The sequence below is a fragment of the Nicotiana tabacum genome, chromosome 13 (assembly GCF_000715075.1).
Source record: "Nicotiana tabacum cultivar K326 chromosome 13, ASM71507v2, whole genome shotgun sequence".
Taxonomy (NCBI): domain Eukaryota; kingdom Viridiplantae; phylum Streptophyta; class Magnoliopsida; order Solanales; family Solanaceae; genus Nicotiana; species Nicotiana tabacum.
The window spans coordinates 8307566-8328116 of NC_134092.1; the positions used below are offsets into that span (position 1 = coordinate 8307566).

A 20551-nucleotide genomic window follows, 5' to 3' on the forward strand; every position below is an offset into this window, starting at 1 on the left:
TCCTCCCAGGACGTTTCATTCAGTGCTCCAGGCATCCCACAGTGCTTCAAGTGGTCACGGCTCTAACGTGTCTCATTCCGACCAGCTAGCTTACAGTGCACCACCAGCTCCTATTAATGCACCTCCGATTCAGAGTCATCAGAGCGGTTATCCAGGTCGACATGGCCAGTTCCAGAGTCAGCAGTCACAACACCCGAGGACCTGTTATACTTGTGGTGATCCGAGGCACATTTCTAGATTTTGCCCTCGGGCATCGAGCAGTTCACAACAGCAGGGTTCTCGTGCTATGATTCCATCACCAGTTGTTCTGCCACCCGCCCAGCCAGCTACGGGCAGGGGTCAGACAGTTAGAGGTGGAGATCAGGCCATAAGGGGTGGAGGCCAGCCGGTTAGAGGCCGTCCCAGGGACGCAGTTGAGAGTGGTGGGGCCCAGTCCCGATTTTATGCTTTTCGTCGAGTCATCCGATGCTGTGATCACACGTATGTTCCAGTTTTCCATAGAGATGCTTCAGTTCTATTTGATCCAGGATCTACTAATTCCTTTGTGTCCTCCTATTTTGCTTCATATCTGGTTGTGCCTCGTGATTCTCTGAGTGCTTCTGTATGTGTATCCACGTCAGTGGGAGATTCTGTTATGGTAGATCATGTCTATCGTTCGTGTGTGGTTACTATTGGGAGTCTTGAGACTAGCGTGGATCTTCTACTTCTTGATATGGTAGATTTTGATATCATCTTGGGTATGGATTGGCTGCCATCTTATCATAATATGTTGGATCGTCATGACAATACGGTGACCCTAGCCATGTCTGTGTTACCTCAATTAGAGTGGAAAGGAATTCCTGGTTATTCTACCAGCAAGGTTATTTCTTATATGAAAGCTCGGCATATAGTCGAGAAGGGGTGTCTAGCCTATTTGGCTTATATTCGCGATCCTAGTGCGGATGTTTCTTCTACGGACTCAGTACTAGTTGTTCGTGAATTTCCAAAAGTATTTCCTGCAGATTTGCTGGGGATGCCACCCAACAGAGATATTGACTTCTGTATTGATTTGGCTCCGGGCACTCAGCCAATTTCTATTCCAACATACCGTATGGCCCCGCCGAAGTTGAAAGAGTTGAAGGAGCAGTTACAAGACTTGCTTGATCAGGGATTCATTAGACCTAGTGTCTCGCCCTAGGGTGCACCAGTGTTGTTTTTGAAGAAGAAAGATAGTTCAATGCGGATGTGTATAGATTATCGGCAGTTGAACAAGGCTACTATCAAGAACAAGTATCCACTTCCAAGAATTGATGACTTATTCGATTAGCTTTAGGTTGCCAAGGTGTTATCAAAGATCGACTTGAGGTCTGGTTACCATCAGCTGAAGATTAGGCATCTGATGTCCCTAAGACAACTTTTTGGACTCGCTATGGGCATTACAAATTCCTAGTGATGTTATTTGGGTTGACAAATGCCCCAACAGCATTTATGGATATGATGAATCAGGTGTTCAAGCCCTATCTGGATTCATTTGTGGTTGTATTCATTAATGACATCTTTATTTACTCCAGCAGTCAAGAGGAGCATGAGCAACATATTCGGATTGTGCTTCAGACTTTGAAGAATAATCAGTTATATGCCAAATTTTCAAAATACGAGTTTTGGTTAAACTCAGTTGCCTTTTTGGGGCATGTTGTATCAACATAAGGCATAAATATGGATCCTAAGAAGATTGAGGCAGTTCAAAACTAGGCCTACTTCAGTTACGGAGATACGGAGTTTTCTGGGTTTGGCGGGTTATTATCGCTGGTTTATGGAAGGGTTTTCATCTATAGCAAGCCCATTGACCAAAATGACCCAGAAAGGTGTTCCATTTGGATGGTCAGAAGAGTGTGAGTTGAACTTTCAGAAGCTCAAGACTGCTTTTACTATGCCGCCAGTGTTGGTATTACCCACAGGTTCAGGATCTTATACGGTATATTGTGATGCATCTCGCGTTGGGCTTGGTGCAGTATTGATGCAAGATGGCAGGGTGATTGCATATGCGTCATGGCAGTTGAAAGTTCACGAGAAGAATTATCCTGTTCATGACTTAGAATTGGCAGTCATTATTCATGCATTGAAGATTTGGAGGCATTACCTTTACGGTATCTCGTGTGAGGTATTCACTGATCATCGTAGCCTACAGTATCTGTTAAGTCAAAAAGATCTCAATTTGAGGCATAGAAGATGGTTGGAGTTGTTAAAAGCCTATGATATCACTATTTTGTATCACCCAGAAAAGGCCAATGTGGTGACCGATGCTTTGAGTAGAAAGGTTGTGAGTATGGGCAGTCTTCTATATATTTCGGTTGGTGAGAGACAGTTAGCTACAGATGTTTAGACTTTGGCTAATCAGTTCGTGAGGTTAGATATTTTAGAACCTAGTCGGGTTCTAGCTTGCACTATCGCTCAATCTTCTTTATATGAGCGTATTAGGGAGCGACAATATGATGATCCTCATTTGCTTATGGTTTCCAAACAGGTTGTTGTGGGGGAAGGTGGAGTTTTACGGATGTAGGGTCATATTTGTGTGCCTAATGTGGATGAGCTTCGTGGATTAATTCTGGAAGAGGCCCATCGTTCAAAGTATTCTATCCATCCAGGTGCCGCCAAAATGTATAAAGATTTGTGGCAACATTATTGGTGCAGGAGAATGAAGAAGGATATAGTTGTGTATGTAGCTTGGTGTCTAAATTGTCAGCAAGTCAAGTACGAGCATCAGAGACCTGGTGGTTTGCTTCAGAAGTTAGAAATTCCTGAGTGGATGTGGGAGCGTATCACTATGAATTTTGTGGTTGGGCACCCACGGACTCAGAGAAAGTTCGACGCAGTATGGGTCATTGTGGACAGGTTGACTAAGTCAGCACATTTCATTCTAGTAACAGTTACGTATTCTTCAGAGCGGTTAGGTGAAATTTACATTCGTGAGATTGTCCGCCTTCATGGTGTGCCCGTATCTATCATTTCTGATCGAGATACACAGTTCACCTCGTACTTCTGGAGAGCTATACAATGTGAGTTAGGCACACAGGTTGAGTTGAGTACATCATTTCATCCACAGACAAACGAACAGTCAGAGCGCACCATTCAAATATTGGAAGATATGCTTCACGCTTGTATTATAGACTTTGGAGGCTCTTGGGATCAGTTCTTGCCACTTGCAGAGTTTGCCTATAATAACAGCTACTAGTTGAGCATTCAGATGGCTCCATATGAAGCATTATATGGGAGGCAATGTCGTTCACCGGTTAACTGGTTTGAACCGGGAGAGGATCGATTGTTGGGTACCGATTTGGTACAGGATGCCTTGGATAAGGTTAAGATTATTCAGGATCGACATCGCACAGCTCAGTCTAGGCAAAAGAGTTATGCCAACCGTAAAGTTTGAGATATTGCATTCATGGTTGGAGAAAGAGTATTGCTCCGGGTTTCACCTATGAGAGGTGTAATGAGATTCTGAAAGAAGGGCAAGTTGAGCCCTAGGTATATTGTACCCTTTGAAATTCTTGAAAGGGTGGGTAAAGTAGCCTACAAGCTTGCACTACCACCAAGTTTATCAGCAGTTCATCTGGTGTTCCATGTGTCTATGCTCCGGAAATATCATGGTGATCCATCCCATGTAATTAGATTTCAGCTCAGTCCAATTGGACAATGATTTGACTTATGAAGAGGAGCCAGTAGCTATTCTAGTCCGGCAGGTCTGACAGTTGAGGTGTAAGAGTTATCCTTCAGTTCGGGTGCAATGGAGAGGTTATTCGGTAGAAGCATCTATCCGGGAGTCCGAGTCGGTCATGCGGAGTAGATATCCACATCTTTTCACCAGCTCAGTTATTTTTCTAATTCCATTCAAGGACGAACGTTTATTTTAGAGGTGGAGAATGTGATTACCCAAAATATCATCTTTAATTTAAACATTCATTACTGTGTTCTAAGACCTCAAAAAGCACTATTCATCATTCCTCGACTTGCGTGCACAGTCCGTATAATTTTTCAGAAAGTTTTTATATGAAAAATTGATTAAAATGTGAAATAGAGTATTAAAACTCAATTAAGTTCACTTTGGTCAGCATTTTGAGCAAACGGACCCGGATTAATACAGTTTTGATAGGTCCGTATCGTGATTTGGGACTTAGGCGTATGCCCGGAATTTAATTTGGAGGTCCCTAGCTCAAGTTATGGCCATTTAACGGAAACTAGGAATTTAAAGGCTAAAGATTTTTAAAGTTTGACCACGGATTTGACTTTTTGATATCGGGGTCGGAATTCGATTCTGAAAATTTGAATAGGTCTGTTATGTCATTTATGACTTGTGTGCAAAATTTGAGGACAATCGGAATTGATTTGATAGGTTTCGTCATCGAATGTAGAAGTTGAAAATTCTTAAGTTCCATAAGCTTGAATTGGGGTATGATTCATGATTTTAGTGTTGTTTGATGTGATTTGAGGTTTCGATTAAGTTCGTATGATATTCTAGGACTTTTTGGTGTATTTGTTTGAGGACCAGGGGGCCTCGGGTGGATTCCGGATGGTTAACGAATCAAAATTTGAACTTAAGGAAAATCTAAAATTTTGGCCTTCTGGTGTAATCGCACCTGCGGATTTTAGACCATAGATGTGAGCTCACAGAAGCGAGTTAGGCCTCACAGAAGCGGACGGGGCACCACAGAAGCGGCACACGCATCGCAGAAGCGGGAAAGGGGGAAGGGCAGCCTTTTCGCAGAAGTGGGGACGCTTCTTCGCAGAAGCGATCCAGCCCGCAGAAGCGACCCCAATCTTCGCAAAAGTGGAACCGAAGATGCGGTTAAGTGTCCGCAGATGCGAAAAAGACTGGACAGAACCCATAAAATCAGAAGTTAACTATTTTTACTCATTTTTGAGTTTTGAGACTCGGATTTAGGCAATTCCAAAGAGATTTTTCACGACTTTGAATTGGGTAAGTGTTCTATAACCAAAAGTGATTATATTTCATAAATCCATGTCTATATTCATCATTTATTTCGGATTTAGATGGAAGAAATTGGAATTTTTGTAAAACATTCCAAAGACGAAAATTTAAGATTTGAAGGTCCATTTGACATCGGAATTTGATAATTTTTGTGTGGTTGGACTCGTCTCGGAACGGGTGTTCGGATTTTGTAAGTTTCTATGAGATTCGAGACATGGTACCCACTGTTGATTTTTAAGATGAATTTTGGATTTTAATCCGAAAAATTAGTAAATTCGTATGAAATTAATTCCTATGATTTGTATTGAGTATATTGAATTATTTATGACTATATTTGAGGATTTCAGACATGAATTCGCGAGGCAATGGTTTATTGGAATCTTGAGTTGGTTGCAAAGCGAGGTAAGTGTCGTGGTTAACCTTGACTTGAGGGAGTAAGATTTTATTTATTTATTTGCTACGTGATTTAATATGCGGGTACAATGTATATGTGAGGTGACGAGTACTTATGCGTTATGGTTGAGTCAAAGTATGCTGGGATATTCAATTCATTTTGAATAATTGTTTATTTAATTAAGATATTCTTGTTTAAATTTATTATTGATTATTTGATCGTTATTCATGGAATTCTTATTGATTTAATTATTGTTGAATATGGTGAGAAAGAGCGTAAAAGCACGAATGGTGATGCCGTGCCATTTTTATTATTTATACTATCATTGTCATGGTGAGAAAAAGCGTAAAAGCACGAAAGGTGTTGATGTGTCATTTTTGAGTGTAAAAGCACAAAAGGTGATGTCGTGCCATTTTCAGAGAGTGTAAAAGCACGAAGGGTGATGCCGTGCCAAGAGAGAGTTAAAGCACGAAAGGTGATGCCGTACCAATTATTATTATTTATTTATCAAATTATGGGAGGAATGAGAGTAAAAGCACGAAGGGTGGTGTCGTGCCATTTTCATATTATCAGTTGCTCATTTTATTATTGATCAATTAATTGGTTCCTACGTGGCACTCCTCCTGCTGAAATTTCTATATCATTCCCCTTCGCATGTTCCCTTCCAAATTTATAAATTATTATTTATTGTTTTGTTGTTGCTTCCTATTTGTATATACTTGTACAGGTTATTTACGTGCGTGTCTTGTCATAGCCTCATCACTACTTCGTTGATGTTAGGCTCGATACTTACGGAGTACATGGGGTCGGTTGTACTCATACTACACTGTGCACTTCTTGTGCAGATTTTGGAGTTGGTCCCAGTGGCGTACCATAGACTTGATCGGATTCAGCTACCCAGAGGAGACTTGAGGTATAACTGCACAGCGACTGCAGTTCTGAAGTCACCTTCTATATTATCTTAGTTGTGTATTATCTTTCAAATAGCTTAAATTTTATTCAGACCTTTATTTGTATTATCCTAGTAACTTGTGCACTTGTGACACCAGATTCGAGGATGTATTTTGATGATTCGGTTGTTGTGATCTTCCGCACTTTATTTCAGTAATTGACTTCTGCTTAAATTGACTTGTTTAAAAATGGTTAAGATTTTTCTAACGTTGGCTTGCCTAGCAAGTGAAATGTTAGGCGCCATCATGGTCTCGAAGGTGAAAATTTCAAGTCGTGACAGATTCCTTGCTTCAGTAGGTAAGTATTCAATAAAACCCCAGATCTACCATCATAATGAAGACTATTTTGTAATTCGATTTGCAAATTTGGAGGAAAGAAACCAAGTCTTGTATACTGGGCCTCATACCATTAACAATCATCCTATTGTAATGAAAGCATGGACACTAGAGCTCAATTTGCATGAAGAAGTTCTTAGAACCATTCCGCTGTGGGTGAAGTTTCCAAATCTTCCCCTGAACTATTGGAGCATGAAGGCATTAAGTAAAATTGGTAGTGCCCTGGGTAATACAACTACTACAGTTAGAATATATTATGCTAGAATACTGATTGAGATGGATATTACTAAACCTCTACCTAGAAGGGGTGAAGCTGCAGGACCAAAAGAGAAAAACAATTGAGCAAGAGGTAAACTATGACTGGAAACCTACATACTGCACCACATGTCTACATATAGGACATTGCAATGAGAACATAATGCAGCAACCACAAAGGCAAGCATACAAAGGGAGAGGGAATAAAGTCAAGCAAATCTGGCAAAAGACTGAGAAGTCTGGACGTAAGGAGAATGATCAGGGGAGGGATCAAACAAAGAGGGTGGAAACACCAAAGCCCCTAGAGGACAATACAATACAGCTTAGTGCATCTACTGAGCAACCTGCAGAAGAAGGGTGGACAACAGTAAGTAGAAAATCGGCAGCAAGGATGGCAAAAACAAAGCAAGTTGAAGGCAAGGTTCTTGGAGGCTATAATGGATTCCAATCCTTAGTAAGGGGACAAGAGCACACAACCAATGCTCTAGGACTAAGCAATGTGCAGATGGGGTCTTATAGGGGGCAGGAGCAATATCATGATACACAATTCATACCAGTATGAGTGTAATTACATGGAATGTTAGAGGTTTAAATAATGCATACAACCAAAAGGAGACAAAGGACTTCATAAAAGTAGAATAAAAAGGAAGTGATTGCACTAGTATAACATAGAATAAAGGAGCAGAAGACTAGCAGTACTATCAGCAAAATTGCCCCAGGATGGCAAGGGATATCAAGCTTCAGCAACAACAATAAGAGCATAATATGGATTTTTTGGGATCCAAGAATTTTTGATTTTGAACTAATTGAATGGATTGTCAGTACATACATGGACAAGTCAGAACTCACTCAAGATTGGTATCATTTGGATTTACTACAATATATGTCTTGCATACTATTAAAGATAGGTTGAGTATGTGGCAAAAACTTAGGCAAATAAACAGTATACAACATGGACCATGGATAGCAATGGAAGATTTCAATTCAGTACTTAATAGTCAAGACAGACAACATGGTACTGTAATACAAGATATGGAAACAAAGGATTTCAGGGAATTCATGACTGACACTAGCATGAATGAATATTACCTATTGTTGGTAGAGACTATACAAGGAAAAATAATCATACCAACAGTAGGATCGATAGTGGAATAGTTAACACAAACTGGTTGCTGACAATGCCCAATCTGTATATACAGATCCTAGAACCATCATTCTCTGATCATTAACCCTTTAAGCTGATGATCACACAAATGCAGAGGAAGAAAGCTAGTTTGTTCAGTTTTTTTAACTGCCTGGCTGATCACCCCCAATTCCTACCAGAAGTGAAGCAAGCATGGAGTACAACTGGAGATATTGGAAACCTATAAGGAGTGTGGAACAAGCTCAAGAGAGTTAAATAAGTCATTAAGGGCCTTAACACACAGCAATACAAAGGTGTTGATGGCAGAATCAAAGAAATCAGAATGGAACTACAGGAGGTGCAGGAGAAAATGGACTGTAAAAAAATGAATCAAGAACTAGTTGAGAAAGAGAAGGAACTGAAAAGTAACCGAGAGAAGTGGATACTGATTGAAAAAAGCATCTATAGGCAAAGTTCAAGGGTGCAATGGCTGAAGCTCGGGGATTCTAATTCTGCATAATTCTTTGCATATATAAAGAACAGGTTCACTTTAAATGGAATTCATAGTCTCACTACTGATCTAGGGTTTCAGGTACACATGGAGGATGAAATAGAGGTTGAAGTACTTGGCTACTATAAACAGTTGATATGGTCAAATGCTCTTGTAATCCAAGCAATAGATCCAAATGTAATGAAAAGAGAGGCAATTCTCAATAGAGAGCAACAACACAAATTGATACTACCTGTTACAAGGCAAGAGGTATGGAAAGCTCTGTAAGATATAGATGACTTGAAGGCCCCGGGATATGATGGATTCAATACAGGTTTCTTCAATAAATCATGGAATATCATAGGGGAGAAGGTAACACAAGCTGTATTGGATTTCTTTCAATCATCACAGATGTTCAAGCCAGTTAACTGTACTTCAATAACTCTTATACCCAAAGTCAAGAATCCTGCTACCATAAAGGAGTATAGACCTATTTCCTGTTGCACTACAGTCTACAAAATCATTTCAAAGGTTCTGACTAGTTGACTACCAGGAGTCATGGACGATTAAATAGATAAGACTTAGTCTGCTTTTGTTCTTGGAAGAGTTATTATTGATAATATCATACTGATTCATGAGCTAATAAAAAGGTATGAGAGGAAAGGGGTGTCACCAAGATGCATGATGAAGCTGGACATGCAGAAGGCATATGACTCATTTGAATGGCCTTTTCTTGAACAAGTATTATGTGCCTTAGCATTTTCAGAGAAATTTGTGAAATGAATATTGACTTGTGTACAAACTGTTACTTACACCATCATCTTAAATGGCTCAACAACTCAACCATTTGATGCTAGGAAAGGGCTTAGACAAGGGGACCCCCTATCCCCTTTCCTATTTGTACTAGCAATGGAGTACCTCAATAGAAGATTGAAGGCATTGCACTGTATCCTGGACTTCAACTTTCATCCCAAATGTGCCAAGATGCAGATCATGCAACTTGGATTTGTAGATGACCTTTATTGTTTTGCAGAGGAGATACAGTTTCAGTTTAGCTGCTATACAAGTGTTTTCTGGATTTGTCAAGAGGATGAGGACTGGAAATTAATAAGAAGAAAGGCTCTATCTTCTTTGGTGGTGTTTCACAGGATATTCAAAAAGAAATACTGGAGTTCCTTGGCATTCCAAGAGGGAAGTTGCCAGTGAGATATCTTGGAGTACCTTTAAGCTCTAAAAGAGTGTCAATAACTCAATGCCAACCTCTAATTGACAAACTAGTGGGAAAATCACATCCTGGACAACCAAATTATTATCATATGCAGGGAGACTGCGACTCATCAAAAGTGTCCTATTTTCCATTTAAACTTTCTGGGCTAAAATCTTCATGCTACCAAAGAAGATTACAAAAATGGTAGAGGCAATTTGCAGGAGTTTTTTATGGACATGGGGTGGCACTATATCAAAGAAAGCTCTCCTAGCTTGGGAGAAAGTCTTTCAGCCTAAGTCAGCGGGTGGTTTCAATGTAATGGACATGTCCTTATGGAACAAAGCAGATATTAGCAAGCAGTTATGGAACCTATGCAAGGAGAAGAATAAACTAGGGATCCAATGGGTGCATTGTTACTATATATAAAAAGCAAGCACGTATGGGAGGTGCAACCTAGCCAAGCTTCATGGATTATGAGGAAGATTCTGAAAGCCAAAGAGAACTTTGAGAAGGCAGGCTACCCATATGAAGATCTAATGCAGATGCAAACTTGCTCCATCAAATACATATATCATAAACTGCGAGGAGACTTCAACAAAGTGAGCTGAAGGAAGTTAGTATGCAACAATGCAGGATGTCCTAGGTGGGTATTCACGCTAACATTGGTGGCTCATGGTAGGCTATACACAAAGGATAGGTTGCTAAAGTGGGGCATTCATAATAATCAACTATGTCCTTTATGTTCACATGCAAACGAATCCATTCAACATCTGTTCTTTGAATGTCAATATGCTGCTGCAGTATGGAAAAGACTGCTCAACTGGCAAGGTATCCACAGGAACACCTATGGCTGGTCTGAGGAATTACTTTGGGCAGAGAACTGGACTGAAAACAGAAGTGCAAAAGCAGAATTATTCAAAGTTGTGCTAGCAGGCTGCGTGTATTTTGTGTGGTAGGAGAGGAATGCAAGACTCTTTCAAGCCAAGTCGAGAGATTGTGAGACACTTAGTAAATTAATTATGCAAGAAGTGCATTGTCGAAGCAACAAGAAAACATAGAAAATATTGAACAGATTGGACTACTATCCGATGTAATAGTTAGTGACTATTAAAAGGGTTGTAGAAAGAATGCATAGAGGAGGGAAGGGAAGTACAGTAAAGCTTTGAACATGACAAAGCTCTAAGGGTTCTGTTTTGATTTGTAAATATTTTTTTCCTGGTATATATAAAATTTTAATTACCTAATATATATATATATATATATATATATATATATATATATATATATATATATATATATATATATATATATATATATATATATATATATTAAGATGTATATAATGTCAAAAAATGGTGAGGCATAAATTACATCAATAATGTAGGGAAACATTATCAATTTTCTTTTCTACTCCTAAAACAAAAATCTATTTGCTTCACCGGAAAAAGACTAGAAAAAAAACCCATAAATAAATGGTGATAACTAAGAGGAAATGACATTGTATAGCCGCTCTCAAAATAATAGCCGAAAAAATATATATTTTTTGTATATATATACATACTATAGGTTATATACAAAAATTATAAAAATTCTATACATGTAAATAGTTTCTGGCGCGGGCTAAAAGTGATATTTGCTCATACAATATCTCAAAATTAAGTCTATCCCCACTGCACTCCCACACCAGTGACCCCACTGAATATGTCCAAGTTTTGCCGAAAACAGAAAGATAACGCCTACCCGCCCAACGTTGTACGTAATCTATCTTTTACTTCCTTATCAATTTCATTTTTATATCATTATGATGGTGTTGAGCTAAATACGTAATTTAAGATAAGGAAAAAAAGGAATTCTTATAAACTAAAAGTAATTTTGGCTAATCTTAAACATACTGTAATATCTCTAAAATTATGTTATTAAAAGTAAAAAAAAAATTAAATATTAAAATATGCCATTATTGTTTTAGACAAACTAAAAATTAAAAGAGTCACATCAAATACTTCCTCTGTTTAACTTTTTTTTTAGTTTAACTTGATATAAAATTTAATAAAAAAAATAAAATTTTTGAAACTTTTGATCTTAAATAAGCATATTATTTGTTTAATAAAAATTTCTCATTATTGAAATAGACTAATAAGGAAATAGTACATATCTTTTTTAAACGGAGCGAGTTGAACAGAATGATTTTTAATTTCTTTTTAAAGAGCAAACACCTCCATCCAATATATGTACTTCCCAACCTCTTCAGAGTTCACACCAGCAAACTACCTGCCCTGAGTTTCTCCACTGAAAACAATAACTTAGGTGGTTTTTTTCTTCTTTTCCAAAATGAAGACTCTAATATATCTAGTCATATTGCTATTAACCTTAACACTGAAAACAAGCAGCAGCAGAAATAACCTAGTAGAAACCACATGCAAGAACACACCAAACTACAACCTCTGCCTAAAAACTCTACTCTCCGACAAACGCAGCGCCAGCGGCGACGTCATGACGCTGGCGCTGATCATTGTGGACACCATCAAAGCGAAGGCGAATCAGGCGGCCAAAATCATCTCGAAGCTACGTCAATCCAATCCTCCAGATTTTAGTTTTACAGTTAGAACAAAAAAATTCTGAATTGTCGTGAAGTTCAAATTTTTAGATTAAAAACTCGGGATAAAATGAGTATTGATTAATCTCTAAATAGTATTCCCGAGAATGGTTATATGTGCATTTGCCCCCTTATAGGGTGAGAATTACCCAAGACTATATAAACAAACCAAATACCCCACGCATAGCCGATGTGAGACACCAGCACCCCTCTCTCCCTACAAACCCAGGACTCGACATCTAGAGCGTAAACAATATTTGGTCCCAACATTTATGAAATAAGAATTTGGTGGGTCTGGCTCTGATACCATGATAAAAAAGAAATGGACTTTGAGCCTAACTCAACCCCAAAAGCTAGCTCATGTGGTGAGGATTGCCTAAGACTATATAAACAAACCAAACACCTCATCTCCTATAGTCGATGTGGGACACCAATCAAACATTGCCATATAAATCGAAACAGATGAGTAACATTTTGTTAGAAAGTACTAAATCTTCCTTGAATCTTGCTCAGAACTAATTTAAATCTTTTTTTACAATATTAAGGCATTAACATTCAACATTACTCAATGGCTTTTCTTAATTTACTTCCTCCATTTCAGTTTATGTGAACCTTTTCTTTTTTCGAGAGTCAATTTGAAACTAAATTGAACAAGATTAACTCGATATATAAAGTTAAAATTTAGATATTCAAAAGTTATGTGAAAAGTATTATAAGTTTCAATTCTTCTCATGTCAATATGTTAAAAAATATATTTCAAAATATTGGACGAAGTGTACATAGTTTGAATCTCGAAAAGTAAAAATATTCACATAAATTGAAACGAGGGAGTAATTTTTAAAAGAACTTGGAAAGTATTTTTGAAACATAAGCCTGAAGATCGATTGTCGGTTTGGATCACATCAGTTTATTAGTTTATGTGGAAACGAGACTTGCATTTTTTCTTTTTGGAAAATATTTCGATTTGATTTTAGAAAAACATAAAGTTTGTTTTTAGAAAATCAAATACGATTATTTTGTTTGATCTTCTTGGTTACCAATTATAATGACAGGAATTCATGCTTGCTACGATAGATAATCCCTCATATACAGTTGAATGGACAATCAAAGAAATGTTGAACCAACCAAAGATAATGCAAAGGGCCATAGAAGAGATTGACAATGTCATTGGGAGCAATAGATTGGTTCAAGAATCCGATTTGCCACAGTTAAATTATGTCAAAGCTTGTATTAAAGAGTCCTTTCGAGTACATCCCTTGGCGGCTTTTAACGTTCCTCATGTGTCTTTATCGGATTCTGTTGTTGGTGAATACTTCATCCCAAAAGGGAGTGTAGTGTTATTAAGTCGTCTTGGACTTGGCCGAAACCCTAGAGTTTGGGATGATCCCATGAAGTTCAAGCCAGAGCGCCATATGAACGAGGAAGATGGTGATGTAATTTTCACTGATTCAGAATTACGTTTGTTATCATTTAGTATTGGACGACGAGGTTGTCCAGGTATAAAACTTGGCACAACAATTACCACTATGTTACTTGCTAGGCTTCTTCAAGGGTTTACTTGGAGTTTACCACCGAACTCTCTGGGCAATGACTTGACTGGTGATTACCCGGAATGTGCTCTCCTTCGCACCATGCCATTTTTTGCTAAGGCAAAACCGCGATTGCCTAAAGACATGTACCCTTAAATATATGAATTATACCATAATAAAGCATGTACGTACACATCATGTATGTGTATATACTTATATAAGATGTTTTCTTTCTGCTATAGTATTTATAAGAGGATGAATCAATAATATTAGTATGATCTATATTTTAAAGGTGATATGTGGCACTCCTTAAGACCATAATTCATATTTTTCTTTTTTCTCAATTTTGGTTTTTTTTTTCTTTTTTTAAGGAAAGAAACTATTAAAAAGTGTCTTTTCCTATGATTCAAATTGTCTTCATTGAGTTGGTTTTCAGTAAACTCATTTATTCATATCGTTATTTTGCTGCAGTAATAGCTACCATGACAAATCTTCTTCTTACTTTTGCATCCACGTAAAGGCCGAGACGAGTCGCGGTGGTAGGCTATTATTGCGCTTCGATCATCAAAGCTTGGCTTGTTTGGTGACTGTTGAATCCAATATTATAGTGTGACGGTAAAAACTTACTTGCATTGATATTTATACCAATTGTATGAATACATGACAAATGTCCTTCGCTGCTAATTCTTGGGCTTCCTTTTGGACATAGGCCTTAGCATCCTACTTACCCTGGAACCAAATGGCCAATATACTAAGATTTGACATTTCCAATTGTCATGAACGGTTACATTTGTTGCCAAAACAAACAAAAATGGAAAAGAGAAAACATCAGCATGACGATAGTTATGAAATTCCGAATAAGTTGATCCAAAATCTTCTCAACTACCTCTTTCCCACCTGAAATTTAGAAGCTTTAACTCTCTCTTCTTTCTCCATCTGTGTCTTTGTCATCATTTTGCACGCAGACTATATGTAGTGGTGGATATATACATATAAACCTAAGTGTATATATATACACACTTAGGTTGGGTCACTGGCTTCCGGTAATTTCGGAAAATATTTTTATATATATGTGTGTTGTGTGTGTGCGCGCATATATCTTAAATGACAGGTATATATTTTGATTGGCACCCTAAAACTCAAAGTTTAGACAGTTGATTGGTCGATATTGGCGGGCACAACTTGACTTTTAATGTGCTGCCTGGATTCGATTCGCACTTCAGCATTTGCTCAAATTTTTATTCGATAGTGATGTCCCTGCCACTTTTAAATCCTTGGTCCGCCTATGAATATATATGATGTGTGTGTAAAAATCACTAAAACTTCAATAATTTTACGTTTTAAACTATAATATTAACAATTTAATGGGTCAGTGGTAAAACTATAAAGATGGAACCCATCAAATTAAAATTTTGGATCCGCCTCCGAATAAAAATGCGTCATTGCCAACGCCTAACTAACCAGAATACCAATTCTTAAGATATAGACAATAAGAAATTATACCCAAACCTCAGCTTTAATTTGTTCCGGCTTTAGTTTCTTTTTTCTTCCTTTGCTTAAGCTTCATTCCACTTCTAGCTCGTTCTTTCTTTCAGTTGTAACCATGATATTTGCTTATTTCTCACTATTGATTTTCCTCTTTTTGCTACTACTAAGTTCAAGTTGTGCTTCTATTGATTCTAACGTGCCAAAATCGGATGTAGATTTATTAGAATTTCCTTTGAATTTAGAGTATATGGAAGCTGAATTTTTCTTGTGGGGTTCTTTTGGCCGTGGATTGGATAGCTTTGCACCTGAACTTGCAGATGGTGGACCATCACCTATTGGGGCTAGAATTGCAAAACTCAGCTCTCTAATTAGAGATGTCATTGCTCAATTCGGATTCCAAGAAGTTGGTCATGTTAGGTATATATTTATCTTTTCGGAACATATTTTTTTTTTTTAAAAAAGTGTATCACGTATTGGATTAATAAAATATTGAAAATTTTATTTGAATCGTTCACAAAGATTCAACTTTTTTTGCAATTAAAATTCATACTCAAACACAATTTCAATCTCAAAATACTTTTTTTCAGTTTTAGTTTCAAATATTCTTTATCCAATTCAACCAAATAGTGCAAGCTATATTGCATGGACTCTTTAAAAATATTGTAGCGCGCATGTCAAATCGTTAAAAAGTATACCACTTTTGGAATATTCGACATGCACCTGACGACATTTTTGAAAAGTCCGAGCAGCATAAGTGTCCTGACGCTTACATATCTTCTTCAGGAATTGATTTAATTTCATATATATATTGCAGGGCAATCAAGAATACAATAGCAGGATTTCCAAGACCACTGCTAAATCTAAGCAGAGAAGCATTTGCAACAGTTATGAACGATGCATTTGGACATCCACTAGAACCACCTTTCAATCCTTACGCTAACGACATTAATTATCTTCTTGCTTCGTATGTTATTCCTTATATTGGACTCACTGGATATGTTGGAGCCAATCCTAAACTCCACAGCCCTACGGCCAAAAGGGTAATCAATTTAAATTACTCTCTAAACTACATCTTTCAAGATACTAATACTGCTATCTTTCTTCCAATTTACATGGCATGCATTATTTCAATCTTTGAAAGTTGCAAAACATTTAACCATCATTTTAAATATATACAAATTTCAAGAATTTAAATTTAAGCTACTTGCAATGTCCTTGTCTTTTTAAAACCTAATTTTTCAATCATTAGTTTAATAACTTAACTTATATACACTGACAATGTCATGTAAAGAATGTTTATACTATCAGTTAGTTATAATTATTGTAACAGGTAATCTACCTTATTTTATTGGTTACAACTTTGTTTCTTTTATGGACAATTTCTGTAATTATCATTTAGACGACTTAATTTTAAATATAAATTTTTTTTACATTGTCATGGATAGAAGTTAAACTCTTATTATAATAGTCGTCTCATTATCATAAATATATTCACTAGTTAATTTCATATCTTAAACTTTCCATCTTCATAAGTTTTGTAGACAAAATCACCCGGTACCTATGTTGGTAAAAAATAACAAGTATATGATAGAATAATCGAAGTGCGCCAAATTAACATGGACAATATCGTTGTAATAGAAATTATCTTAAACTTCATGTCCAATCAAATTTCAATCTTATAAAACAAAAATGGGTAGAGTATTTTTCATTACATTCAAATTGATGAACCGTAATACTTCAAATACAAAACCAAAATTTGCAGCTACTAGCAGGGCTACTGGGAGTAGAATCAGGTCAAGACGCAGTTCTGAGAGCATTGCTTTACGAGCGAGGAAGAGAGAATGTGGAACCCTACGGGATAACAGTAGCAGAGTTCACAAACCGGATATCAGAGCTGAGAAATAAATTGGGACGCCATGGATTGAAAGATGAAGGACTCAAAGTGAATCCAGCAGTAGGTGCTGAAGGGAAAATACGAGGAAATATATTAGCAGGAGACAAATACTCACTTTCCTACGACAGAACGCCAGAGGAAATACTGCGAATAGTGTACGGAAGTGGAAATGAGAATAAACCAGGTGGATTTTACCCAAAAGGAGCTGACGGCCGAATAGCAAAATCCTATCTTGGACTTGGAGGGAATTAAACGTCAGGAAATTAAAGAAATGTTTGATTCCTACATGCATAATAAAAGTGAGCGAAAGCTTCGCACTAAAAGAGACACATGAATAAAAATGTGTTTTTTTTTTTGGAGAGATCGATGAGCTTATTGGACATTTGTGCTTATTATTTTCTGAATTTTACGAGAAATCATGTGTTATGTTCACGTTGCTTCATTAGATATCATCTTATGTCTGAAGATATTAACGATAAGTTTTCAAATTTGAAATGGGAAGATGTCATCAACAATAAAAATAATTAACAACAAATTAACAACAATATATCTGATATATTTTCACATGTAGGGTTTGAGAATGGTAATGTATACGCAAACCTTACTCCTACCTTAATGGAGGTAGAGAGGTTATTTTTTATATACCCTCAGTTCAAGAAAAACAATTCTCAGGAGTTTTGAAAAAGATAGTCAATAGTGAAGAAGCTATGTTGAAAATAACAAAGACAAAAACAGTAACAATAACAAAATAATAAAGCAATAAGAAAATCGACACAAGAAAAATAACAGATAGTAATAAAAATCAAAAGCTAGCTAAAATAATGCGAGAATGATAATAATATAAATAATACTACTACTAATATGGAAAATGGCAAGATGTCATGTTAGAAGGAAATGAGTATAGTGTTATAAAATAAAGACTGTAAAGTAAAGATAAGTATAGAGAGAAACTGATATATTATTCAAACTTCAAACTTATGTACATAATGAACTGAATTCTCCTCTATTTATAGAAGAAAGGAAGCTGATGTGTAAGCTGCTACTGCAAGCTGCTGTGTACGCTGCTACTGCAAGCTGCTTGTAAGCTGCTGTGTAAGCTGTTGTGTAAGTTGCTTGTAAGCTGCTGCTGCAAGCTGCTTGTAAGCTGCTGTGTAAGCTGCTTGTAAGCTGCTGCTCTAAACTGTTGTGCCAGATATAGATAATCTTCTATCATGGGTAATATTTATCCATAACGGAGTACCGAAAGGATAAGCTTCTTCAGGAGGCTTATTTCCAATAGAGTACTAAATAGATAAATGTATTTATGGCGGAGCCTCATATGGATAAACTTCTTCAGGAAGCTTATTTACAACGGAGTACTAAATGAACATCTATAATATAATATATTCATAACACTCCCCCTTGGATGTTCATTAAAAGATAATGTGCCTCGTTAAAATCTTACTAGGAAAAACCCCGTGGAAAAAAATTCTAGTGAAAGAAAAAGAGAACACATATTTAGTAATACGCATTGCTAGCTGCCTCATTAAAAACCTTATAAGGAAAACCCTGTGGAAAAAACCTTAATAAGAAAAAAAGAGTACATCGCGTATTTTACTCCCCCTAATAAAAACCTTGTTTCAAATATTTAAGTCTCCGCATTCCAATCTTGTATACCATCTTCTCAAAAGTTGAAGTTGGTAAAGATTTGGTGAATAAATCTATCGTATTGTCAATTGAACGGATTTGGTGCACATCAATATCACCATTTTTCTGAAGATCGTATGTGTAGAATAATTTTGGTAAAATGTGCTTCGTTCTATCTCCTTTTATAAATCCTTCCTTCAATTGGGCTATGCATGCAACATTGTCTTCGTATAAAATTGTGGGTCTTTTCTCACATTCCAAATCACATTTTTCTCGAATAAAATAAATTATTGATCTCAACCATACGCATTCCTTACTTGCTTTATGAATGGCTATTATTTCAGCATGATTTGAAGAAGTAGCAACAATAGATTATTTTGTGGAGCGCCATGATATGATAGTACCTCCACATGTAAACACGTACCCGGTCTGAGATCTAGCTTTATGGGGATCAGATAAATAACCTGCATCTGCATAACCAACAAGATCTGCACTATCTTTGTTAGCATAAAACAAACCCATATCAAGAGTTCCCTTTAAATATCGCAATATATGCTTAATCCTGTTTCAATGTCTCCGTGTAAGAGAAGAGTTATATCTTGCTAGTAAATTAACAGAAAATGCTATGTCAGGCCTTGTAGCATTATAGATACATAAGTGCACCAATTGCACTGAGATAGGGTGTTTCAGGACCCGGGAGTTCCTCATCCTCTTCTGGAGGTCAGAACGGGTCCTTATTCACTTCAAGTGATCGAACAACCATTGGTATACTCAATGGGTGTGCTTTGTCCATGTAAAAGCGTTTTAAGACCCTTTTGTATAGGCAGATTGATGCATAAAGATCTCATTTGCTAAATATTCAATTTGCAGTCCAAGATAAAGTTTTGTCTTTCCAAGATTTTTCATCTCAAATTCTTTCTTAAGATATTCAATTGCCTTTTGGAGCTCTTCTGGAGTTCCAACAAGATTTATGTCATCAACATAAACAGCAAGTATAATAAATTCTAATGCCATTTTCTTTATAAAAATACATGGACAAATAACATCATTTATGTAACCCTCTTTCAACAAATATTCACTGAGGCGATTATACCACATGCGCCCAGATTATTTTAAACCGTACAAAGATCTTTGTAATCTGATTGAGTACATTTCCCGAGATTTTTAAATCCTTCAGGGATTTTCATGTAAATCTCATTATCAAGTGACCCGTACAGATAAGCTGTAACCACATCCATCATATGTATTTCAAGCCTTTCACGTAAGGCTAAACTGATGAGATATCGAAATGTTATGGCATCCATAACGGGTGAATATGTTTCTTCATAATCGACTCCAGGTCGTTGTGAGAATCCTTGTGCGACAAGGCGAGCCTTGTATCTTTCAACTTCATTTTGCTCATTCCTTTTTCGCACAAAAACCCATTTATGACCAACTGGTTTTATACCAGCAGGTGTTTGGACTACTGGTCCAAAGACCTCTCTTTTAGCAAGTGCGTTCAATTCTGATTGAATTGCCCCTTGCCATTTTGGCCAATCAGATCTTTGTTGACATTCTTCGACAGATCGGGGTTCAAAATCCTCACTATCTTGCATAATGTTAAGTGCAACATTATATGCAAAAATATTATCCACCACTATTTCGGATCGATTTAAATTAATCCCATCACCAGTAGAACTTATTAAAAGTTCTTCGCCCAC

General features: G+C 37.0%; 2 protein-coding genes across 2 annotated transcripts; both read left to right on the forward strand.

Annotated features, from left to right (window-relative positions):
- Positions 1-9922: 9922 nt before the first annotated feature.
- On the forward strand, positions 9923-13999 carry LOC107797826 (phenylalanine N-monooxygenase CYP79D16-like). The gene is made up of 3 exons (XM_075228604.1): positions 9923-10126; positions 10523-10618; positions 13367-13999. The coding sequence occupies exons 1-3, from the start codon at positions 9923-9925 to the stop codon at positions 13997-13999; spliced, it is 933 nt and encodes a 310-aa protein (XP_075084705.1).
- Positions 14000-15329: 1330 nt separating this feature from the next.
- LOC107797827 (desiccation-related protein PCC13-62-like) lies at positions 15330-17586 on the forward strand. Its single transcript, XM_016620750.2, has 3 exons — positions 15330-15748; positions 16146-16371; positions 17094-17586. The coding sequence occupies exons 1-3, from the start codon at positions 15447-15449 to the stop codon at positions 17475-17477; spliced, it is 912 nt and encodes a 303-aa protein (XP_016476236.1). The 5' UTR covers positions 15330-15446; the 3' UTR covers positions 17478-17586.
- The last annotated feature ends 2965 nt before the right edge of the window (positions 17587-20551 follow it).